This window comes from Asterias rubens, chromosome 7, assembly GCF_902459465.1.
Source record: "Asterias rubens chromosome 7, eAstRub1.3, whole genome shotgun sequence".
NCBI classification, from domain to species: Eukaryota; Metazoa; Echinodermata; class Asteroidea; order Forcipulatida; family Asteriidae; genus Asterias; species Asterias rubens.
Window position 1 is genome coordinate 11354817 of NC_047068.1, and position 26467 is coordinate 11381283.

The 26467-nt window shown below is 38.7% G+C and overlaps 3 protein-coding genes and 1 non-coding gene across 10 annotated transcripts in view; 3 read left to right on the forward strand and 1 right to left on the reverse strand.

Annotated features, from left to right (window-relative positions):
• The first annotated feature begins 3028 nt into the window (after nucleotides 1-3028).
• On the forward strand, nucleotides 3029-11244 carry LOC117292423 (retinol dehydrogenase 8-like). Its single transcript, XM_033774454.1, has 5 exons — nucleotides 3029-3067; nucleotides 4217-4385; nucleotides 5606-5785; nucleotides 6896-6953; nucleotides 11220-11244. Exons 1-5 carry the CDS (start codon nucleotides 3029-3031, stop codon nucleotides 11242-11244), a joined length of 471 nt encoding a protein of 156 aa, XP_033630345.1.
• LOC117292120 (transmembrane protein 180-like) lies at nucleotides 8865-16790 on the forward strand. 3 transcript variants are annotated; one of them, XM_033774049.1, is made up of 5 exons: nucleotides 8865-8934; nucleotides 11220-12168; nucleotides 13033-13187; nucleotides 15748-15831; nucleotides 16113-16790. In XM_033774049.1, the coding sequence occupies exons 2-5, from the start codon at nucleotides 11284-11286 to the stop codon at nucleotides 16405-16407; spliced, it is 1419 nt and encodes a 472-aa protein (XP_033629940.1). In that variant the 5' UTR covers nucleotides 8865-8934; nucleotides 11220-11283; the 3' UTR covers nucleotides 16408-16790. The 3 variants fall into 3 exon arrangements, with proteins under 3 accessions (XP_033629940.1, XP_033629938.1, XP_033629939.1); XM_033774047.1 differs by lacking the exon at nucleotides 8865-8934 and adding an exon at nucleotides 9387-9555; XM_033774048.1 differs by lacking the exon at nucleotides 8865-8934 and adding an exon at nucleotides 9409-9464.
• Nucleotides 16791-20191: 3401 nt separating this feature from the next.
• On the reverse strand, nucleotides 20192-20273 carry Trnal-uag. Its single transcript has one exon. It is a non-coding gene; the product is annotated as a tRNA-Leu (tRNA).
• Nucleotides 20274-20685: 412 nt separating this feature from the next.
• The window catches only part of LOC117292272 (eukaryotic elongation factor 2 kinase-like), a 30936-nt gene continuing 25154 nt past the window's right edge, over nucleotides 20686-26467 (forward strand). For 3 of the 5 annotated variants that reach the window (XM_033774264.1, XM_033774267.1, XM_033774268.1), the window contains exon 1: nucleotides 20686-20930. The gene's annotated coding sequence lies outside the window, so the exon portion shown is untranslated. Of the gene's footprint in view, nucleotides 20931-22939; nucleotides 23090-26467 lie in introns of those variants that run through there. The other 2 variants (XM_033774269.1, XM_033774265.1) reach the window with 2 other exon arrangements.

Consider the following 26467-nt stretch of genomic DNA (forward strand, 5'->3'; position numbering starts at 1 on the left):
TCCCTCTGAAAACATAGTTTTCGAGAAGAAGTAATATTCCCCCAAGTTGTGTTTTCCTTCATTATTATCTCGCAACTTCGACCACCAAGAGCTCAAATTTTCACAGGCTTGTTATTTTATTCATATGTTGAGATACACCAAGTGAGAAGGTCTGGTAGTTATCAGTGTCGTTAAACAATGTGGAGAGACATTGTTTTCGGCACCAATTCGACATGTAGGCCTAACTTTTATTGTATGATCTTTCATGATTTTGCCTAAAAATCAGCATTATGTTAACATAAACGAAACAATGGGGTCGACATCGTACCTTCAAACCTCAAGTGGTAACCTATAATGTTTATTATAACACACCTCTTGCTCATTCTGTATTCTGGTTGGCTGAAACACGGTCACGTGGGGTGAACTAAATCACGCGCGCGTGTTTTGCGGGAAGAGTGTCCGCCGGGTACTAGTCTTTGAAATAGTGGCTGCTGGTTACAGCGCCCTCTCTTGACGTGAACAGTGAACAGCAACTACAAAACATCGTTTCTTTTCCAGATTTCTGTTATTATTTCACCGAGGTGTGTTATAAAACACATTATTGACTGGCATAATTCGTTACTAGTGTACGTCTGGTCCCTCGGGATAATAGACGTACAGTAGTAACCTCAAAGTCATGTTTGCTTTGTCACAAGGAGTGCAACTTTGACTTAAAGGAAGGATGATATGCAAAGAAAAAGAAGGAGTCGTAGAAAAATAAGAGTATGCAAAATGATAATTTTAATGATACTTTTCCAAGTTAGTTTAGTTTGTGTTTCAATTGAAGCGATAGACATGTGATATAGCTTGCATTATACCAGACATAGACGGGTAGAATGTTTCACATTGTTTTAGTACAATCTCTGGACTTCAAAACAAAAAACTCTTTCGAAAATGATGTTTGAATAAAGAAATGTAAAAAAAAAATCACAATTATCCTGAAATTGAGTGGCATTGAGAGTATAAGACCCCCCCCCCCCCCCCCCAGTGGGTCAGAGTTCACAGCAGAAATATTCTTAGCACTTGGAGGAGAGCCAACAATTTGCATTCTGCACATTTCTGTGAGTTAGTCAACTAAATTATGCTTAGTCGCAAACTCAGGGTCAATTAACCGGGATTATGTCGATCCGGTGTCCCAGGGAAATCCCCGTAAGAGATTCTGTCTCAGTAGGAAAATAATGGCCTGTAGGAGTAGGATTTAACAGAGGGCGCTATAGGAAGAAGTTTGTACACAGTTCTTTGTAGGGGGGGCAGAATCTCCGGGTACATAATCTCTGTAACAATAATCTGTGTTTACCTCCCAAAAGAGGGCGCTGTTGACAGTGTGATTAAAACATCGCTTCTCTACTCCCGAGCACTCCTGGGTTGATTGAGCACGAAACTTGGTATTTCTTTAAATATTATAATTTCAGTCAAATTCGGCCGAATTCTTACTTTATTACTGATTCAGTTCATTTACAGAGTATGCATCATCACCCTTTGTAAGCTATGATTTGGGAAATAAATTACTTTAATAATTGTTATCGTATCCTGGTGTCATGTGTTTTCAGTAGGATAACAGGAAAAATTTTCACAATCAAAAACAAAATATTGTTTTTTTCAAATCATCTATCCAATTTTTTAACAATAACCATTTCACTTCATGGTGTGTTAAAATGTTTAAAGTTTTGGTTTTACGTTGCGAGAGACAGTCCGCCATTAACAGTGCTTATGCATGCACGACATTAGAGCAACGTCATATGTTTTCTCACCTTTCATTGGTTGGTAATTTATTGAATATTCAGAAGCTAGTGTGGCGTGCAAAATAAATCAAAAATATTATTCAATTACTACTTAACAAATTTAATTACATTTTTGTCCTAAGGCATTATGGCTACTAAATTAGAATCCAGAGATATCATAAGGCATGAAAGTAAAACACCCCCCCCCCCCCCCCTGATGCACTCACACTTCATAACAATCCCTTTTCCCCCATTTCAGACCAGTAATGTTTGGTTTCAGGAGATAAGAAACCAATCTGTGATATTTTCTCTTTAATGTAGACTTAATATTTATTACGCTTATCGGAATTTATTACAGTAATGCAGTAAATCAACAACAAAAAATTGTTGTCATTTTCACTTCACATATTTTAATATTTTCCCCACATTTGCACACCATAGAATCCCAAATAGTAACCACCTCACGTGATCCATCTAGTGACTAAAGCAGAATGAAACTCAACCTAGCAGATGGTAATTTTGTTTTAAACTTTCGAGGTTGGATGTTTCTTTGACCCATTTGAATGTTGGCATAATAATGCACTAGTGATTAGTACCAGAAATCAATCATTTTATAAATGTTTGAGCTAAACCAACGACAGGAAACTTTATTCTTAGCATGATTAAGCCTGATGAAAATACAGACCGTGAGTAAACTGCATAGCTTCTGTCACGGTGCAGCTTGCACAACTTCGCGGTAAACGGGAATCAAAGTTGGGGACCGAAAACATATGAGGGTCGATAACGTATGACGCTACGATACATAGAATGTTTCAATCGTTGCTTACACAGTTAAACAAGTTGAACAATGAGTGTTATAAAAAGATACCAGTATAGTCCAAACAGAGGGAAGGTACAAAATGCAAGTGTCAAATAAAATTAAGAAGTTGAATTACCTTAAACTCATGCTGCAACTCCTTTGTTAAGAGTACCGCCGTAGCTAGACCAATTCCAGACGAGCATCCAGTTATTAATACAGTTTGGGGCGCCATTATTACACAACACGTACATTAACTTGGAATTTAATTCGATCTACGACTTTCAAAGCTTCGTTTCGCTGGAAAACTTCACATATAACCAGGTCGGTTATTTTTATATGAAGGTATAAACCACCAGCACAGATTCCCTTTTAACTAATCGTCCGAGAGAGGTCAGTTCACAACAACGTGTCTATTAAATAGTAGTATGTTTTTCACTGTTTATGTAGTGTTTATAGTGCATTTCGGCAGGCAAAGAAACGATGAGCTAAAATGACCTTTGAGGCCAATAGGAATAGCGAAAGGTATGAGGTATTTATGAATATAATATTATGCACACACAAGTAGAAAAAAAAAACGTTTACGCAAAGGTGATACTTTGACTGGAAACGGTTTTTTATTATTTCACCGATGAAGGTACAATTGGATTGACAAACGGGGAGCATTTACATATAGGGACACGATGCATTGGATTGGGCAATTTGGGTCAGTTTTGAGCTGTAAAAAGTGCTTTTTGTAATTTTGTAATGAAATATGGTCGGAAATATAATTATTTTAAAAGTAGATTTTAATGGGGGCTGGTCATCTCGCCCCTATAGCCAACTCGCCCCAAACAAAGTCACCCCACAAAGTCGCAGTGATGTATTATTTGGTCAAGAAGCTAATTGTTACGACCAACTCACAAGGTTTAACACCATAAGTCGGTACGCACGGCAGGCTCATTAATTAGTGAAATTACCAAAAACAGTTAAAAGAAAGGGAAAACCAGCAACTGACAAAGGCAACTATGAAATCCAGCAACTGACAAAGGCATGCTATGAAATCCAGCAACTCACAAAGGCAACTATGAAATCCAGCAACTCACAAAGGCAACTATGAAATCCAGCAACTGACAAAGCAAAGGCAACTATGAAATCCAGCAACTGACTTATCAACCACACGGAACCAACGGGATAGGTAAAATTCGATAAATACAAACCTAAGATTTCGTTCCCTCGAAATACAGTTTCGAAACTGACATGAGTATTTCGAATCGCTGTTTAAAGGCAAAGTGTGCCTTTGGTTTTTGGAAGTTTTTTAGATGTTACAATCCTACATAAATGTAGATGATACAACAAAACTAACCTCACGGTGAAAATTTCATATCCAAAGGTCGCCTTTTTGAGATAATATCGCTGAAAATCCGAAGTGAATTATGTCCATGCATTCAAATTCTTGAGCATAAAAACTGATCATCTTTTTATATAAACCACATTACTTCGAAGTTATTGGTTGTGTTGGTGGTGGTCGTGTTGGTGTTGTTGTTGTTGTTGTTGTTGTTGTTGTTGTTGTTGTTGTTTTGTGGTTGTTGTTATTGTTTTTGTTGTTTTTGTTGTTTTCGTTTTTAACCTTGTGTTTTTCTTAGAAACGCATATTTTTGGAAATAAAAAAACTACCATTCTTTCCTGCTCATTGTTACAGGTGTACGCAACGATGCGAAATCTGAAGTCTAAAGCCAACTTGGAGGATGCTGCAGGAGACACTATGAATAAGACTCTATTCATCCGGGAACTTGACGTCACCAAAGAGACAACAATCACGTCTGTGGTTAACGAGATTTTGCGAGACAATGGGTCAATCGACATCCTTGGTTGGTAGTGTTCTTTCTCTGCCAGCAAATTTCTAGTCTGAGAACTTTGTATTAAAATATATATATATATATATATATGGTATTTGTTTGTACTTGTTTTATGCCTCTGAAGAAGGTCCGGATTGGATCGAAAGCTAAGGCCATCTACCCTATTCATGAAGGTCCGGATTGGATCGAAAGCTAAGGCCATCTACCCTATTCATTAATGAATAGGGTACTAGATGGCCTTAGCTTTCGATCCAATCCGGACCTTCTTCAGAGGCATAAAACAAGTACAAACAAATACATATCCATTTATAGAAAAAGAGAGGGGAAAAGGGATTAAGGAAAGGATCCAGAAAGAAGCGGGAAAATAACAGCCAATCAAAGTTTCTATTTCAGAGACAATATTGGTGGCTATGAACTAATAGGAGTGAAGTGGCGAGGACAAAGGATGTTTAGAATGAAAGGATGGGTTACTGGACCATAAAAGTGGTAAATGTATTGTTCGACAACAATTTAGGGAGACATGAAAGGGTAGGATTATATATATATCTATATATATATTTTATACAACATCAAACAGCGCAAGCGCCAATTACAGGACAGATAAAAATAATAATATTAACAGTACAACTTTACAATAAGAGTCTCTCTTCACGTGGACTTCGCAGTCTACAGAAACGTTGAACAGCCAATGTGGCAAATAAAATACATTTTGTGTGACACAATCTGAAGTTTCACAAGGTTGTGTTATAGAACTTGTTTCCTAACAATGTTCTGTCGTTTTTATTGTTTCCAACTCCACTCATTCTCAATGGATGCGTTCGATTAGCTTCCCTGGGTCTACCCCGCGGTGCTCACTCGGATGAGCCCCATGAGCTAAAACGAACGATCGCTCGTAGTGACGTCATGTACCAGTACCTGGGGCCAGCTGAGCCCCAAAGTGACCCACTTCACAAGCAGGGCACTGGGGGCTGACCCGGGTGAGCCCCTGGAATGACGTCAAAAGCTATTCGAAAGTATACCGGGGCCAGACCGGGGTCGACCCAGGGCAGCTAAACGAACGCACCGATGTAGCCGAACCGATGCTAGAAGGAAAAACATTAGTCTGCATGGTTCCCTCTGTACGAAAAATACTATAGAATATATTACTATAACCAGATACAGGTGCATGACCAAAATGCTGGCAGCGTGATCAGTATGATAATTATAACCTTTTGGTTATTTTTTGTTCCCAGTTAATAATGCAGGATGCTGCATTGCGGATGTGATTGATAGAAAGTCGTTGGACTATTGCCAGTCTATGATGGATGTAAACTACTGGGGAGTTGTTAGAACTGTAAGAGCTGTGCTGCCAGCGATGAAAGAACAGCAGTCGGGTCGCATTCTCAATGTTACCAGCCTTGCTGGATTCCAAGGTATGTTTAATCGACAAGGAGTATGGGTTCCACACATGAATGTGGTCGTGTGACAAACATCTCAACGATACGCATTTGTAAAGGGTCCAGAAATAATGCAAACATTATTTTGTTATGTGAAAACAAAACAAAATGAATTTGTACTGCTGCCGTGGTTTTTTATAGACCCCAAAATACACGATACCTCAAGTATTGTAAAATAGTACACGCGTAGTTAATTAAAGCCATTGGACACTTTCGGAACAGAAACAAAATTAAGAGTTCACAGATTTACAAATACCTCACAGGGTTTACAGAAGGTAATTGTGAAAGACTTCTCTTGAAATATTATTCCATGAAATGCTTTACTTTTTGAGAAAACATTAAAACAATATCAATTCTCGACATCGAGAATTACGTATTTATTTTAAACACATGTCATGACGCGGCGAAACGTGCGGAAACAAGGGTGGGTTTTCCAGTTATTTTCTCCTATACTCCGATGACTAATTGAGCCTAAATTGTCACAGGTTTGTTATTTTATATATAAATTGTGATACACGAAGTGTGGACCTTTGACAATACTGTTAAACGAAAGTGTCCAATGGCTTTAAGACATGCTGGTACATGTATACTTTAATATACAAGGTCTAGCTAGCAATGTGTACGTTTGATCTCTAGCTAGACCAGCATGTACCTCATTCAACAGGCGCAATTGGTATTAATTTGCGAAAAGGTCTGGATTATGTACATTTGCCTACATCTACATCTACATCTATTCAGCATCTAGACGGTGGGCGGTTTGTGTGCTCAGTGGGTGCCAAAATATGTACAAAAATAGAGATTGTGCAAGAAAAAACATGACTCTGGATGCCTATCAACATTCTGCTCAATTATTTCTTTTTTAATCAAGTTCCTCGAGATTTTACCTCCATGACTTCATGAGATTCGTTTGAACTTTCCTCCATGACGTTATGGTGACGTTCATTTGTAATGATTCGCGTACATCGCAGCAGTACCTATCTACCTTTAAACAACACTTACTTGTTCTCTACTCGCGGTGCCTTTTTTGTTGTCACTGAACGTTACAAAAAAAATTGTTTGGTTTGTTGTTATTGGTTGCACTTGCAGGTCTTCCTTTCTATGCCACCTACACATCTTCAGTATTGCGTGACGCATACAATATCAGGTACACTCAATTATTTATGATTCGGTTGTGTAGCCTATGTTTTTCTCAGAAAGCGAACTTATGATCACTTTACTAGCCAAGAACCCCACGGAAATAACACATTAAGGAAGATAAAGTTTTAGATGTGGAAGGAAAAGCACGGAGAACTATTCCAGTGTAAACCCAGGCAATCAGGTAGTGTCTGAAAAAACAGTCCACATAGGCGCCCCTTATAATTGGAACCGGGGTTCTAGAGGTGGAGGCTGGGTAATATACCACTATAACGCCACTGACCGCTGACAACGGTGATGTTCGGGTGACACAATGCAAAATGGTGAGAGCTCCCGGGCCCCGTGGTCATCTGCATTGAGGCACAAAGCCCAAAATATTGGAATAACCTGTCAAGAATTTACGTTTTCATTGGTTGTATAAAGTAAACACATACAAGAAATTAACCATGCTCAGAACTACGTAAACCAATGTGGTATTACCTAAGTCTGCTGCCACCTAGCGACAAGCCTGAACATCTGACGTCATACTTCGAGGCTCGTGCTTCCCCCTCATCCCTACGTCAATCCCCGTCCATATTATAATCACATAATCTACATTCATTTAAAACACACAAAACTGCACACTGCAAAATAACCGAAAGTGCAGCTGCTGCCAAACATCACCTTGGACCAATCAAAACACATATTGAAGGTTAGGGTTAGGGTTAGGGTTAGTGTTATGGTTAGGGTAATACGTTGCTGCCCGTTTATCCAATAAAATCATCTTATCCAATGAAACCGCTAGTTTTGTAAAATAAGGACAGGGAACCAGTCTGATTGAAGACCTTTTTTTTTAGTTTTTTATTTGCTCTGCATGTTTTGTAATAATATTTTTTTTGATGTGTGGGATGAGCACTACGTTGAACACCCTTGACCCTCGATGCAAAAATTACTAGAAATATGTTTTCTCCTTAAAGATCTACTCAGAACGAAAAGGTGATCTTTCCTGAAATTATTTTCAAATGCTTTTCAATGAGGAAATTGAGTTCACATAGGCTATGAGATTAAACAGATTTTAATTTTGTATACTAAAATCGATCATTTTGAATACCATTCTCAGGTGCTCAGAAAGATTTACAAAAACCCTGTTACGTCATCACTCATGCTGCATCGCATTATGTGGGAGTGCCATTTTGTATAGCCACTTTGCAGCATGGAGCTCTAACAAAGCAAACTCCCAATCATCGTCAACTGAGTATTTCCATTTTCACGCACGCCGTCAACGGCAGAAATATTTGTATTTTTTCAAAATTCTTAAAGTTGGGGTACACGGACACTTTTGCCTTGTACATGTATTGGGCGAATTGGTTTTGGGAGGAAAGATGCTGTGTTTAAGTCCATTTTGGATTTTATATTGAAACAATGTGAAAACATTCTCCTTATTTATTTATTGTTTATAATACTAACTTTATCATACGGTATATCGCATTGCTTGAATTGAAATAAACTCACTTGGAAGAAGTGTAACGAAAACATTGTCCTCGGACTGACTGTCTTCTTTTCTTTGCAAATCGATATCCACAAGCCAAGAAGTCTTAGTTCAAGACTCTCCTGGATTTGTCACAACAGGGCGCGCTATCACCCCCATCGCGCTATCAACCACGAACCGCTATCACCCGAGAACCGCTATCACAGGAGAGTCTTGGCACATTCGTTAAATCTCCACCCCAAAAAGGGGCGGGCTCTGCGGGAAACCTACGCACGCGCATTATGTTTCCCCCCGATTTTTTTTTTTTTTTTTTTTTTTGGGGGGGGGGGAGATTTAACGAATGTTCCAAGACTCTCCTGTGATAGCGGTTCGTGGTTGATAGCGCGTTGGGGTGATAGCGCGCTTTCTTGTTACAAATCCAGGAGAGTCCTGAACCAAGACTACAAGCCAAGCCGCACTAGTGCGGAAAGCAGAGCCCATGGCTGGGGAGCATTGCAATACGGTTTACCACCGTCCAGTTCAGGTAAGTTAATGTTCTAATTATCAACATAGTGCTGATTTATTACTGAAGACACACAGACAAGCCAGCCGAGAAAGTTTCACCCGAATACAGCGTCTACTGGGCCCAGTTTCAAAGAGCTAAATGTTAGTAAAATCAAAATCGGATTACCGGCCAAGACTCCACTCAATTGTTATGCTAATAATAGTAAACAACAGTTATACCTGTCGCGAGCAATGTATACGACATGGAATTTTGGCCAGTACCATGTATAAATATAAATAAGCAAGCTATCTTCGTGCTTACCAGTAACCGTTTTTTTGCTTAAGCAGTTCTATGAAATTGGCCCCTGTCCAGTTGTTTGGTTGGGTTGGGTTGGGTTTTTTTTGGGGGGGAGGTGTAACACGCACGTACATAGAGAGATATGGGCGTAGGGGGCGCTGTACTTGTTGTCCACGACGTCCGTCCTCCGTCGGCTCAGCAGCTAAAGAGATGAGGCAGCTAGTTCGGGCTGGGGGGTTGTTATTGTCCTGTCGTGTGCTCCCAAGTCACAGGTAGGGTCACGTACATCAGTACTTAGTAGGATCCACTAAGAGTAAGGAAGTGAAAGGAAGGAAGGAACATTTACAATCGTCAGGTTACCAGGTAAATCCAGCTGAAAATCATATATTGCATTAGCAAATACAGGCAGTAGAGCGGTAGCCCACCTTGTTGAACTGATAATCATTAATTTATTAATTATAATTATAATATAATGGCTCCGCTTTAATTAAAGGCAGTGGACACTATTGGTAATTGTCATAGACTAGCCCTCACAGTTGGTGTATCTCAACATATGCATAAAATAACAAACCTGTGAAAATTTGAGCTCAATCGGTCATCGAACTTGCGAGATAATAATGAAAGAAACAAACACCCTACTTCGTGACCAGCAGTGGTCACGAAGTTGTGTGCATTTAGATGGCTGATTTCGAGACCTCAAGTTCTAAATCTGAGGTCTCGAAATCAAATTCGTGGAAATTACTTCTTTCTCGAAAACTATGGCACTTCAGAGGGAGCCGTTTCTCACAATGTTTTATACCATCAACCTCTCCCCATTACTCGTCACTAAGAAAGATTTTATGCTAATCATTATTTTGAGTAATTAAAAATAGTGTCCACTGCCTTTAAAGGAACACGTTGCCTTGGATCGGACGGGTTGGTCTATTTAAAGCGTTTGAAATCGTTTGATGGTTAGAAAGATGTTTTAAAAGTAGAATATAATGATCCACACAAGTATCACTCGACATTGCACGGTTTTCCTTTAACGTCCCGAACTATCACGGTCGGCAATTTATGGGAGTCAAAATTTTGACTCCCATAATTATAATAGGCTGACCATATTAGTCAGTCGACAGGGTAAAAAGAAAACCACGCAATTTCGAGGCATATTTGTGTAGATCATTGTATTCTACTTTTACAATATCTTTCTAACCATTAAAACAGAACTCTTTTCAAAGACCAACTTGACCGATCCAAGGCAACGTGTTCCTTTAACATCAGTCTCATCACTGTCGCCATTACAGTGTAGTGGCGACAGTGCTGAGACCGATAATGGCGACAGTGATGAGACCCATGTTAAAAGCGGAGTGGCGACAGTGATGAGACTGATGTTAAAAAAAGCGGAGCCATTAACAGCTCTACAAGGTGGGCTAGCAGTAGTGGTAACGGAAATAACCACATGGTCATGGCGTAGAATATAGCCCAGCACTTTTTTATGCCGATCTCAGCCACTGAAACAAAAGCAATCCAAGCACTGGACACCTCTGTTGGTAATTACGTGTCCAAAACCAGTCTTCTCACTTCTTGGTGTATCTTAACATTATGCACAAAATAACAAACCTGTGAAAATTTGGTGTATCTCAACATATGCACAAAATAAATAGCAAACCTGTGAAAATTTGAGCTCGATTGGTCAGTCGTCGAATTGGTATAAGAATAAAAAGCATCATTGTCTAGCATAATTTTTGTGAAATAATTATTTCCTTTTTTGAAATTAACTCATTTTTGACAAAACTGTATTTGAATACATAAAAACAGCCTGGTTTTGATTGCTTCATTTTGTGCATGGGTTTTTCACCATTTTCTCTCGACTCACAAAACAGATTTAAGAGTTATTTTATGGTGGTTGATCACACAAAACATTTAAATACTATCTGTGACAATTTTGTAAGCTCTACCAATCCTGTATTAACACCTTTAAAAATCAGGTGTTTTTAGTTTATTATTTGATAAATATATATTTTTATTGTGTTTTTTTTTTTCTGCAGCCTGGTTTCATCTGGAGCCTTTTGAAATCAGTTTATGGCCAGTCAGGATTGACGTGGATTCATCATGGTTTTTAGACTTCATACGAATTCTGTTGCCTTTGCCGTGACGGTCTTTGGTAACAAGCTCACATCCTCTGTGTTTCAGTTCTATTACGTCAAGTTATTTTTGACTCGTTATCACATTTCCGAGTCTTGGTTTTCAGCAGCTCAGGTTGTTTACCTCATCTGGAACGCCACCAATGATCCCCTCTTTGCGTATTGGCAAGATAATTCCCAAATCAAGGCATTCCGTAGTCGAAGACATTCCATCTTATACGGAGCTCCACTTTTCAGTCTCTGTTTTTTGTTGCCCTGGTTTCCATGGGGTGATTACGACACCTACGGCTGGCTGGCTGGAATACATTTAATGATAACTCTCTGTTGCTATGATACTTTGTTAACTTTTGTTTTACTCGCACACTGTGCAATGTTTGCCGAGATTTCAAACGTGCACGAGGACAGACTGCGTCTCACGAAGTATTGCCAGGTGGCGTCCATTTTGGGCGCAACGAGTGTCTTTGGTGCTGAGTTCATATCCTCAAGTTTGGAGAATTTCAGGGCCTTTCAGATGTTCTGTGTCTTTTTGGCGTTGGTGAGTTGGCTTGCCATGCATTACACAGGCCGCAATGTGGTCACAATGTACGATGGTGGGCACCTTGTGGAGCCGTTATTCAAACAGGAAGAATCATCAGGACAGCCATCTTCAAGGCTACTAGCGTGGACTCAATTCAAGCAAATCGTCACTGAAAAGAATTTTCTGCGCTTTGTGACGATGAACTTCTGTCAGATACTTCACTGTACGTATGAGGCCAATTTCTTGTCTATCTTCGCTGATCAGCTCATCCCATCCACTGATATCACTCCTCTTGCAAGAAGAATGCTTTACGGCTCGGCATTTATTCTACCTCAGGTACTTTATAAAGAATATTATTTTTTGTAGGAATATATTTCCAGTAATGCAACCAAGGATGCATTATAACTGAGTTACACTGAGGTACTTCACTGTAGCTCGCAAGCCTTAGGACACCTGTTAACAAGGGTGCTTTCCATGTGAACCCGAAACACACTTTTCAAAAAAGTCTGGTCTGGAACACTATTCTTTTACATGCATTGGCAATTCAAGTGTTTGGGACCTACAGTTTAGAGGGAACTTACCAACTTGCCCGATCGAAGACAACATGTTCCTTTAAAATGTCTATTTGAAGTAAAAGGCAGTTATGGTAAAGTATCTTGCTCAAGGAAACTAGTGTATTGAACTGGAACACAAACCCACATTCTGCTTTCCCAACAAGTAGACACTGTATGCAGCTGAAACTTTCACCAGTGAATCACTCTTGATAATTTTTCCTACAAATCAGCACTTCATGTACGTTGGTAGTCTTGGTTCCAAGACCATTGGTGTGGCGCGGTCAGACACAACCAACGTTCCGATCTATGCACGGCAAAAAATGTACACGCTTGTAATGAACGAATGTAGCGGGCGCTCTGTTTCTCTGATTTCATTACAAAGCGAGCGCTCTGTTTCTCTGATTTCATGACAAGCGTGTACATTACAAGTGTGTACATTAGTTTGCCGTGCATAGATCGGAACGTTGGTTACAAGTGTGTGACCGCGCAACACCAATGGTCTTGAAACCAAGACTAATTACGTTGGCAGAAAATAATCTTTGACCCTACGTTTAGCTTAAATGTACACATAACATAGAAATATTAAGAAGTATACTTGTGTTAGTAGTGTTTAAAGTCTTTTTGTTTTCATTTTTTGCTTTCACAGGTTTTGGTTCTTGTGTTGGGTCCAGTGGCTGGAAAGTTCGGCTACTACAAAGTCTTATTGTATTCCTTCGTTATCAAGGTCATTAGTGGTGTGACCATGTACGCCATTGGACAAACTCACACCTGGGTTCTGACAATTTTCTTTTTGATTGACATGTGAGTATTGGGAACTGGTTTATTCAGAAATGTTCAATGGGAGACTTTTATGGACACTAGGTGGAAGCAGACTTAAGCCCGGTTCATACTTCCGGCGATTGCGAAGCGAATTTGATGTCACAACTCTGTTTTCCCCTGCGAATATTCGCAAGAGTCGGGTACAGCTTAAAGACAGTGTCCACAATTGTCAAAGACCAATCTTCTAACTTGGTGTATCTAAACATATGCATAAAATAACAAACCTGTGAAAATTTGAGCTCAATTGGTTGTCGAAGTTGCAAGATATGAATGAAATAAAAAACACCCTTGCACACGAAGTTGTGTGCTTTCAAATGAGGTTTTATGCTGATAATTATTTTGAGTAGTTACCAATAGTGTCCACTGCCTTTAACTACTGCAAATAATTCATTACGAGTTTATGACGTCAACATTCGCCTTCGCATTAGCATTTGCATGATGTATGAACTGGGCTTTACGGTAGCTACGTTGTTCTCAGTAGTGTTCTCAGTAATGCACGCATGCTCAGAACTACGTAAACAATGGAAATATAATCTGTTGCCACGTAGCGTTCCAAAGTTTCCCATTGGAATTGCACTGAGGATGCACCTACTAAAAAAATATAGTTCAAACGGGTAAATATTAAAGTCACCTGGAAATATAATTTTTTTCTTCTTCAAACATTAGAGTATATGTTTCTGAACAATTTTTTGAGTAATTGTTTTTAACGATTTATGTGTTTGAAAAAAAACAGTTGTGTGGGGGGTGACTCCGCCTACCCCTTTTTTGACGACAATCAAGGCAGACTTTGCCTCGATTGGACATCAAACACACGTACGTGCAAGTACATTTAAGTCCTTTTCGTGAGTTTGTACGTTTCGAAAAAGTTTTTTTCCGGCAATGTCGACCAGGTGTATTGCTGCTGGATGCAGCAAAACAACTAAAGATGGGGTCAGTTTGCATCTGCGGTCCGGTCCGATGTCTTTTCCAGCACTGTGCAGCAAACACACACATTTTGACATGAAGAGAAAAGTTCTTTTCTTTTAAACATGATGCCATCCCAACAATTTTTCTAGATAGTGGGGAAGTCGGAGAAGGTACCTGAAGACGTAACGAACCTAAAGGAGCATTTGCCCAACGTGAAAAAAATCAGGTATTGTTTCAACTTTGAGTGCATGTTTTTAGCTTGCGCCAAGCGTCACTATCTTGTGTTGGCACTGCATGCGATTCATCGCGCCTCGATTGACGTCACGAACAGCTTATTTTCAAATTTGTAAATAACATAGAAACTAATTTTGTTAAACCTTAGTTAATTATTTATTCATATTTCACTCATCAAAACACATATTTTAGTGACAAAAGCTTTATTTTGACAAAATACCACTTCCAGGTGGCTTTAAAAAATACACACAAAATACACAAAATACTTAGAGGTCTCACAGCTATTTTTTATAAAAATGAAATTATTCTTTGACTCTTGAACCTTTATCCTTTACTCAATTAGATATGGGAAGTAAAGCCTGTAGAGTTATTCTCCCTCCAAATAAACACGCCCCTAAAACGATGTAATTTTCCAAACCTCCAAGCATCAATCTTGAAAAATGTCCCTACACCTTTCGGCAAATAGGACCATTTATTTCAGGGCCTATGTCATTCAAAATACCTCAAGTTGGAAGTCCACAGCACGCAGGTCACAATTGGCAAAGTGTTTACACTGTTTCCCTTTTCTTGGGCTCTCAAATCTGTCTATAATTGAGTATTTTGATGCTCTGTTCTCTCCCTATTCAGTGGGGTGCACCCCTGAGTTTTATAATTGAGGAGACAGCTAGTTGTTCCACTAGTCCACCAGCTTTTACACTATTCTATATTTTGTTGATGATCATAGCAGAGTAGTTTTAAAGACACTGGACACTGTTGGTAATTTTCAAAGACCAGTCTTCTCACTTTGTGTATCTCAACATATGCATAACATAAAAAACCTGTGAAAATCTGAGCTTAATTGGTCGTCTGAGTTGCGACTTGTGAGATAACTATATAAAAGAAAAAAACACCTTTGTCACATGAAGTTGTGCGCTTTCAGATGCTTGATTTTGAGACCTCAAATTCTAAATCTGAGGTCTTGTAATCAAATTTGTAGAAAATTACTTTTCTTCGAAAACTACATCACTTCATAGGGAGCCATTTCTCACAATGTTTTATACTATCAACCTCTCCCCATAACTCGTTACCAAGTGAGGTTTATGCTGATAATTGTTTTGAGTAATTACCAATAGTATCCACTTCCTTTAAGAGCACCAGACTCGAACTTTGGTGTTTCTGATTAGCAGAGTGTGGGTTCGAGTCTTGAGACACTTTGTGAAAGATTGTGGAATCAGTGATCAATTAATGTCAAAAATGTCTTTTAGCATACGTAGTCTTTAAAAATGCAAGTTTGCCATCTTGGCAACAAAGTCAGTCCTTGCTTTCCCCCATCTTTGGATGGCCAAGTCTTATTTACAATTGCTCAAATATCATCCCATCCAAAGCAATGTATAAATGTTATGATTGATATTTTTTGTTGCAGGTCTGGTCCCGCTGCCATGTTTTCCTTTTTTAATCTTCCTCTCTCTGACATTATTGATCATGATAAAGAGAAATACAGTCGAAGGTAAAGAAACAATCTTATCGATTTATGTTTGTATTCCTATCTTTTTGTTGCTGTGTAACAGCCTCCTGTCGATGACTAGAGCAAGCTAGCTGAATGGTTGAGACCGATTTTAATACAAAAAACTCGCTCCACAGCAGTGAAGTTAACAATGAGAAGTTCCCTTGATTCACTAAGGGAAAGTAGTAAATCAGACCATGTATCTTTAATCTCTCTTTGCAGAAAGCAAAATACTCAAAATGTCTTCTTTTAAACAAATTATTTTGATATTCATATCTTTCTAGAACTCCAATTTCATCCAGTGTGTTTGGTTACAATGCCTTGTTCACGAAGGCTGCAAACTCCTTTGCTCCAATGATCATCCTGAACATATTGAATCGTCACAGCTACCAGACATTACAACTGGAGGAAAATGCCAACAACGCAGACATAGCTGTCCCTCTTGCAGATCTTCAGTCAGCCATGTTTACTGTGTCATGTTTTATTCCTGTTTTAATTGGCTGTCTGCAGATTCTAGTGTGGTATCCATATACCATTCGCAATAGTCATATCATTGCACCAAAACATATTGAGCAATAATTCTAGTAATAAACCACAAAGGAAACTGACTGGGTAAATTTGTAAAATGAGTTTGGGTTGAACAAAGCAAAATTGACTAAAGCAGGATTTAAACCTGCCACATCCGGATTAGCGTGCCGGTGCTCTACCAACTGATCTATCCCTATGTCAGTGGTCTCCCTATTTTGTCAATATCTAGATTGATGAAATAAAAAGTTGCATCCCCTGGCTGCCACCTCCCAGGTTTGTATCGTAACTTCGTTGTGATCCCTGGCTATACAGCGGTTACTGGTTATATGGCTTCTGATTGGCACCGCTAACAAAGATCATGACACAATAGGGAGACCGCCAACATAGGGCTATATAGCTCAGCTGGTATACAAATATTGACTGCTTTGAGTGCTATGGTTAAAACTATGACTCCCGAGTTGATCCCCGGAGCGTTCTATTTTCCCAAGGTGAGTCATAGTCGAGGGAGTCATAGTTTTAACCATTGCACGATTGAAAGCCGTCAATATTTGTTTTCTAACACCCCAAACATTTCTAAATACTGTACTATTATTATTAAGTTACAGACCTGAATGCTACAATCCACGGACGACGCAAATACAGATTGTGAAAACTTTTACTGTGCTGCATGTAGTGTCATGTAATCTGAAATGGTTACAGACTATTCATTTATAATCCTCGTACACGCAACGGACGTCTGGGTACTGCACGTCGTGTGCTAGTCTTTCGGACTAGCGCACGGCAAACCGATGCACTATCACATGACCGTCGTCTAGCAAAACTAAGACATATCGTGTGACACGCTCTAAACCAATGAAAAGGCAGAATATTGGTAAGGGGTGTTATAATAGAGGCTACAGACACAAGAATCTGAAGGCTGCAGATTCAAGTCCCACTGACTCTAGTAAATTTGTCGTTGTTCAACCCAACATTATTTTAGAAATAGTTCTCTAAGTATTTCAGCCTTTTGACGTGCAGAAATCCAGGAGTAACCCTCGAGTAAATAAACTTAAGTTTTTGAAAAGCCCAGGCTGGATTTCTTTTTATACTGAAATCATTAAAGGGAAGGTACAATTCTTTGGTCGCAAATTTACTTCAACTTCATTGCTTCAAACTTCACTTCAAGTGTCATTCACCTTGAACAAAAATTCCCCTTCAATTTGTTTTTCATGTGTTTCCTATAATAAAATGTGCACAAACTTTTGCCAGAACTGCAGAATGCTGTTTCCATTTTGAATATGCCAGCTGCATCCTTGCTAGGGCTATTGACTTAGTAACAGTGTATAAGAATTACTGGTGTGGCCGCTTGCCAAAGCCATCGCAAAAAAATGTTGGGTTTTCTATGGGTTTTCCACGCTGCATCTTGATTATCAAGATTTGTATTTGGAATTTATGTATTAAGTGCACCAGACCTTCCCTTATTCATCTTTTTTTGTAATAAAACACTTTATACATACAAGAGGTTAAAGAGGGTCTCAGAGGTAATTTCAGTTTTTTCCAATTGGCAGAGTCCGCAGGAAGGTGGAGAAAAATTCTCCAGCCTCTTATTTGATACTCTTTCAGAGCAATTCATTTGAAATGTGATTTTGGACACCAAAAACAAGAGGTGTGTAAATTCCAAAGGTCAGATTCAATACCATTTTGAATATCATCAAAAGTCAGGAATGAACTGAAAATGTGACATCATTGCACAATGTTGACAGACATTGCACTGGAAGGGTATCAAACACAGTGGTATTTTACACCATTTTAAATGTTAGATTTTTAAATTTGAACATTTTAAGAGATTGTGCCTTTTTCCACAACCTATCATGAGAACTCTAGGATCTATTGGAAAATGAGTGGATCACAAAACTGAATTTGACCTCATTTGGAGCCCCTGCCCTCTCTAAAAAGTAGTTTCAGCCTTGGAAATATAGTTGTTGATAGTCGTAGAAGAGAGGCATATTTATTTATAGAGAATTAATGAAAAACATATTTTTCATTACAGCTTCCAGCTATTGTATATATTATAGTTATGAACAAGGTGTCAGTACTTATTGGTGAACGAAATTCAGTTGGTGGAGAATTTACATATTTTATTATTTTATTATGATTCATTTATTCTGTTATAGTTTATTTTAAAATTTGATATTAACTGGCACCAGAAGAATTGCAAGTAGATTTACAATACAAGTACAACACCTTTAGAAAACACAACAAATTTGCAGAGGAATTAAAACAAAAAGATGAACAAACCGATATATTTAAATTGCACACAAAGTAGTTTTATAAAAAAAATATTTGTCAAGGTACTGAGCAATAAATACAAACATTAAAAGGACTGTCAAAGTAAAACTATTAAAGTTAAAGACAAGTTTGTATAATAAAGTTTGGATTTGTACAATTTTTTTTAAAGGCAGGACAACAGAAAGGATTTTCATATTGTTAATCTGAAATCCTGCTTGTTTTAAAGATGGTAATAAAAGCATCCTGCAAAATGATTTCATCTGAAGTGCAATGTTGATAAGAAATCAGTAAAAGTATGCTGAACTGAAAAATTTGAATTGAAGTTTTGATTTGTACAATTTTTTATAAATGCAGGACAACAGAAAGGATTTTCAAATTGTTAATCTGAAATCCTGCTTGTTTTAAAGATGGTAATAAAAGCATCCTGCAAAATTATTTCATCTGAAGTGCAATGTTGATAAGAAATCAGTATGCTGAACAAGTATGCTGAACTGAAAAATTGGAATTTCAAGAGATCACCTGCAGACAACTTGTGGTAATTCCATGGTGTACATTTGATTTTGAATGCAACCTTCAAACCTCTCTAAACTTGGATGGATTTGTTGGTTTTTATGAAAATATCGTGAAAGCTTTTGAAATGTTTCCCAACAAATCAATCAAGTAGACAGTTTTGCCCATAACCAGCATTATGTGAAAACACAAGTTGTAACAGGATATATCTCATAGTTATAGGTCCGGTGGTATTTAAAATTTTTAATGTTTGGTTTCTATATACATAAAAATGGTGAGGGAAACTGCTTTAAAGCTGTAAAGGACTACTTTGTTAAATGAGGTGTAGCCTTTAATGTCACTCTCGTGGAGTATTTTGATAACTCACAGACATGCAAAGTGGTCTTAATTTTGTCGATTTGGTTTGTGTTGGGATGATAGTTTTGTGCTGAACAAACTTTGGACAAGTCTTCCACCATCCTTGTTTAAAAACATGGATTTTACAAAGAAACCCAAATAAAATGAAAACAAAAACTTATTGTCTTTATTTATAACGCATTATCTGTCTAGTAAATTCCATTTCAAGGAAATAAGAAAAAGAACAATAACAAGATGTTAATTTGGTGATTGTATTTTGTTCAATTGAGTCGTTTAATATTGTTTTGTAGAAATGTGCATTCAAGGTGATATCAACAGAACTTGGGTCATTAAAATCAGATGCTTCATTGCACAAAATGTGTCTCATTTGTATGTTTTTGAATGATTTGGGGTCATCACTATTTATTTGCCCAATATGAACAGCGCCCTCACTGATGATAAAGGAAGATGTATCATTGGCTAAGATTAGAGCTTTGTGGTCAACGTTGAAGGAAGAATGTATGTTGTACATTTTGAACAAAACACGCCTCGTGTTTTTCAACATTTTATTGTTTTACTCTGTTTTGGGAAAGGGTTTGGATGGATAGTGTGTTGTGTGATGGAAAGGAAGATAAGTGGGGCCTAGCATTTTGAGCTGAAGACAAGAACATGGAGAGAGTTATCTCTCTGTTGATGTTTTGAACGTGAAAATAAGAATTGATGGCAGCGGTGGGATTCGAACCCACGCCATCGTAATGACTGGTGCCTAAAACCAGCGCCTTAGACCACTCGGCCACGCTACCTCAGAACGAGGTTGAAATTCCATGAGATTTATATCTATACACAAAAAAGGAAAAGAATAATAATGAGATTTGTGTTAATTTTTTTGTTAACAAACTGTAACACTGGGGAAATGAATTGTGTGGACATGCGTGGCAGACCAAACACACTGCATGCACTCTGGTTATCTTTTTAGCCCCCCCCCCCCCAAAAAAAAAAAGCCAATCATCATACGTCATCATATGCAATACGTGCAATTTTAATAAGTCTGGTTCCGTACCACTTCTGAGGCAATTACTTGTATAAGAATAGTCTGGTTCCGGAGAGTTAAATATCCGCAGCTCTCGCGCATGTCGCATGCAGTTAAGAAGAGGGGCCGGGCAAACCAAAACAACATCCAGAGCCAGCCACAAATAAAGAGTGATGTCATGTTGATGCATTATTCTTTGTGGGTGCATGTGGTGGACGACAAACATAGGACAACTTCGTGTGTTTTCTCAAACTTCCCGTGCAGGTGCAGACAAGAAACGTCATTGGGAATACCTTAAGTCAATCAAACACCTTCCTAAAATAGAACTTAGAAATCAAGATAATAAAACGACTTTAATTAACAGACGACGTGCCTGGACTCTGGAGTGAGGAGACACGGACGTCTGTACGAAAAGGCCAAGAAGAAGAAGGTAGGTAAACCATGGGTAAGCCTACTCCTAGGACTATGAACAAGTATGAGGTTCGTTCCGCTATCGTCTCCACATGACGAACCTCATACCATAGTTCTAGTTCGGATTAGTTAAGCTACTTCTAGAAACTCAGACTATAGGCCACTTTATATACCATGCATACTTTAAAAACATCAAATAAAAGAGTTTTATCCTCCTCTTACCAGTTTTCACGGTATTTGTATGCCTTTTTCTTTGAATTGGGAAAAAAATAATGATGCGATATATCAATCGATGCCCTAATTATCTTCATTTGTTTATATTAAGTATGCAAACATAAACTAAAACTCGATGGACATTAAAATTTGCACACCACACCACATCTTCAATGACTTATAATCCACCTCTAAAGCAACTTAAAAATACGGCACAACAAAAGTGACAGAACGCCTTTTAAAACTGTGAGAAAATAAGGTGCATTTTAAAAGTTTTCTGGAAGGGCAGCCTGTACATTTGTTTGTGTAATACAAGCCCTGCTGAGATCTTGTTGAATTTCACTCCAAACTCAAGCCATGATATATAGTATTAAATGTGTTTTTAATAAATTCATTTAGGCCTACTTTTTAATCATGATACTACACACAAAGAGATTGTGAATTGTGATAAACAATAGTTTTAACGAGTCCAATTATAGATTAAAAGTTTTTGAAGCAAAACACGTCAAGACCATTCATTGCAATCAAGTTGATGTTTGTCAAAAAGATGACTTCTCCATGCACTCATACTGTAGGTTAAATGGAACTCTGGATTTTAAGTTTTGTTTTACAAGTGTGTGTGTCGGGATTTAAAGGTAGAAAGTGGAAGGAACGGCAAACAATTTTTTTTTTTTTTTCATATATGTACATTGTACATGGTGACCTTGTGCCTTAGTTTCTGGGGCTGTTTGTTTGCACATTATGCATGGTGAAGGTTTTGTACAATCCTGTAGGAAATAATGAATATAATGTGTAGGCGGAGGCCTATATTGAGTATTTGTAGTGTTTGTTAAAAACATGTGCCATAAACCCTTTAAGGTTAGAGTTGGGGGGGGGTGGTGATTTAGAGTGTTTACCGACTAATGGATATGTTGTTATACATTCATAAGCACTGTGTTTGTTACTTGCTTACAACATGGAGGTAGGGATAGATCATGGATGGATTGCAATACGAGTCATCGGCCGCCATTGATGTATTAACCAGGGAAAACGCGTGCACTTCCCCATCATTAATACATCAAAGATGGCAGTTGATGACGCGTATTGCAATCCATCCTTTTCACAACGTTCAGCGTTCCTCATGCACATCTCCTGTCTGCTTTTTTGTGTATCAAAACGTGCACAAAAGGAATGGACTCTTCAATAAATCAGAAATTGTTCGGAGTGCGTAATGTGTTTGTACCATCCTTTTGTGCACGTTTTTACACACAAAATGGCGGACAGGAGAGGCGTGTGTAAACATACTGGGCATTGTGAATAGGGTCTATAGAAAGGGTACAGTATAGTGTTTGAAATTCCTTTTTAATATCATGCACATTGCACAAATATAATCCGGTTGGTAAGAAGGAATTATCATTGATGCTAGAGTGTTTACCAACTATGGAAGTTTATCATACATTCATTGTACAAGTTAAGGATTGCTGTGTATCCTACATTGTACATGAACCATTGGTACAGTAAAGCTCAATAGGCCTACATGATGGGATTTGATATTCCTTATATGCACATATATAGCACAAATATAATCCAGTTGATAAGAACTACACATTGGGTTCATAGGTTCATGGCCGACTTGGTAGGGTTATTGGCCAACCACAGCTCCAGTCAGCACTCACTGATTGGCTCAATTCATCAATTACACATGGATAGACTCCCAGTTAGTAGTTTAAGGTCAGTCAGGGTCAATCAGTGACTGTAGGTCAATCCAGGACAATGTAGCAACTGGGCCACTGTGTGTGTCTGTGTTGATACTGCAGTAGTCTAGTAGTACTTACACAGTGATCCTGTCTGGGTGGAAAGTTACAGCACACATGTGCTGGTGCTGGCTGGCTGTGGTAACAAAGACTCCATATGGTGTGGTATACAAATAGCAAAACTCTCCATTTGCAAGGATTCTGCTGTTGGGAACGCCCCGTTGGTATAAAAGTAGGTTTTTACTGACTGGTTGCTCAATTTGTACGCGAGGATTTACTAAGTTTGTATGGGATTCAATTTATGTTATGAAAGTTGATGTAACAAAGAAAGATGTGGTGGCTTACTAGCTGCAGTACAAACTGCAGCAACTACTGTAATTTTCGGATTATAAACCGCGCGGCATATAAACCGCACTTCCTCAAAATATACAAAAAAAATATTAAGATGTCGGCGTATATGCTGCACGGCGTATAAACTGCGATCAAAATAAAAAAAAACATGAAAAAACTAACCTCAAAACACGGAAGTGAAGTACGCAAACCTGCCGCGTTACGGGTGATTTTTTATCTCACACTATCAGTCCTGAGTTATGTTTTTTTTCCATCAACAACCCTTTTCAAGAATTTGAGATTTGATGATCGGTTGTGTTTTGTGAACTTCTCTGGCAACAAACTATCCGTGAATCAAAGATCGGTCGACAACGCACACCGAGAAATAGTTGAACTTTGCCCTGCATCGCATCGCCCTCTATTGACAAAAGTTGTTCACGTTTGATTAGACTGGGCCCCGAGCCTCAAAGCGTGGGTCAGACGTTCAAACTCCCCGTTGTACAATGGGCAGCCGCTCTACTCGATCCGTTCGAAGTCTAGCCAAGACTTTATGAATGGAACTATCACCGGCCAATCAACAACGGCCAATCATCAAACTGCCAATCACAGCATGCGTGAACACTTAGGGGCCGTGCTTGTTTGCGGTCCTCTTTGTGGCGATGTGCAGTGACAGGCGGGCGGCACATCAGTCAGTCTTGTATAGTTGCCGCAATGTGGGAGTTGCGTCGTAATTAAAGTGGAAATGTATTGAAGTTTACACTATTGATCGTAATTGAAATGATCTATTATAGGATAGCATTCTTTTTGTAAGCTGGCAGCACCCCCTTTGCGGGACCACATCATTGTTTGTGTTGGATAATTATTGATGAAAGTTACAACTGAAAATACGTTTATTATTGTGATACTGAAAAAATCCAATAACAATTTTAAAAATTGACAAAGTTTAATCCTATTTTATTTGTAGGTAAGTGAGTTCGTGTTGCTTGCAATAAAAATTAACTTCAGACAGTGCGTGGCCGTACCATCGTTTTAACATAGGATTCGTCTGCAGAAGCAGCGAGTGATAAAGAAACAGTGCGAAGATTTATATCCAAGGAATCCTTAGCCTTCCGTTTTGTTTAAATAGAAAATTGACAAAACCAAAACCAAACGGTCCTTTTCAGGGCTACCACAACACAAACGAGAGTATTGTATATGACTGTTGTTTCTGTTTACAATGTATATAGGAACATTTTTTAAACATGCGAAATTCCTTTATAAAATATAAAAGAAATAACAATGGGGACGGCTAAAGTTTTTCCCTCACTTTTATTGTATAGCGGTAGTAATGAAACAAAATGCGCTACCTTATTGTTTGCGTAATCACAAGGACAGGGGATTCACTTTTATTAAACATCGGAGTAGACGGGAAATAAGGTTGAAATGGGTCTTTCAATAAGGGAATTAAAGTAGGGTGGTTGGCCGGTATTTCTCCCTCCCTTTTATTGTAGTCCCACAACGAGGATACACACAACAGATTATTGTAACGACGGACAGGCGGACGGACGTAGCGTGTGTGTATGTAGTAATGTATCATGCAGCGTGCACATTAAGCGCATGTACACACATGCGAATTCGTAAAGCTAGCAATCTGTTAATTGCGCTGCTCAATCTCGAGATTTCACAACAGATGTTGGTGGCATCGTATTGAGCGATGTTCGCCGACGGGTTGCGCTACGCCCTCGCATTTGCGCCGCCTGGAAATAAAATTCCCAATGTTACTGGACTCAACAATCAGGGCAGGTTGAAAACTTTTTGTTTGATCATGGTTTGATCCCCCCGGAGTGGCATAGTTCTTTGCGTACGTCCATTCACCATTCTGCTGTTGCGGTGTGCGTGGTTGAGCTGAAGAAACCGCGCTGGCTGACACGAGTGTAGCCTGGATGTCTGACGTCAGTATATAAAGATCGTGGGAAAAATAGACAGGGGACGAGTCTATTTCGCTGAGACACGAGTATAGCTTGAATGTCTGACGTCGGCATGTACAGATCGCTAGGATAAATAGACGGGCACCAGTCTAGTCTAACCCGAGTTGCGCTGAGAGGGGGAGCTAGCTAGCTGAGGGCGGTTGATAAACGTTTTACAAAGGAAACATGGAATACAATTGTGGTGGGATTTTCAACAGGTTTTTGTCATCACACAGGCAGGTTTTTGTTCTCGTTTAAGAAAAAAAAAAACATTATTTAGAATATTTTACAAACGATCTTTCTTTTTAAAAATGCCGTTTTTTCTCTTAAATATTTATACGTCGGCTTACAAGCCGCCCGGAGAATAAACCGCAGGAGTTCAAAAAAATGTCAAAATCAACATATAAACCGCGGTTTATAATCCGAAAATTACGGTAGGCACTTCCCTAATGTACTTTAAATTTTTACCGATATCACTGGTGTGGGTGGTGTGTGGTGGTGTGTAGTTTTTTGTTGTGACGAGCATGTTTCCTTTGTCAAGGGCACCTAAAGTTGAGGAAATTTAGGTTTGTGTTGGAATCATAGAAGTTAAACTAATGTTTGTGAGAGAGATTGGCTGTTTCCAGCTTGGTGTTTATGTCCCTTGCAGGAGTTTGCCAAGTTCTCTTGATGGGAAGATCATTCACAAACTCTTAAAATGGCAGCAAGCCATCATCCAGGTGAAGTATTGTACATGTATCAGGCATGATGTTGCCGTGTCTGATATGCCATAACCTTTGTATCACTTTACCTTTTTCTGCCCAGACAAAAAAAAAGAAACTGTCACCAAGGGGTCCATCCAAAGCATGGACGGTAGTGTTAAGGTCAAGTGACTTGAATTCTTTTGTTGAGAATACTAAAATTGGCAAAAGACATCCTCATAAATGCTAATATCTGTCTTGGAAGAATTTTTTATTTTTTTGCAATCAATTGTGTAGAACATTAATAATGTACACAATAGATGAGTCAAGTGGCATTTATAAGCTACGCGTAGCAGTGCATTAATGCAGTTGGTAACAACCCATCTGGAAGTCTGCAGAATAGGCGAGCTGTATATCACATGATTAATATATTTGTACATCAAGCATTGTTGTTCATGAGAGCATTTTTATTACAGGGCACAAGCGTTGTGTTGGTGGGGTCGTCTGGGCCCAGTCTCTACCATGGCCCTTGCTTCTCATAGCCCCTGCTCTTCGTTGCCCCTGTCCCTTATAGCCCTTCCACACTGGTTTGCAACTGCATACAGTTATACAGTACTTCAGTGTAGGTTATGTGCTTTGTATTTGTACACTGTG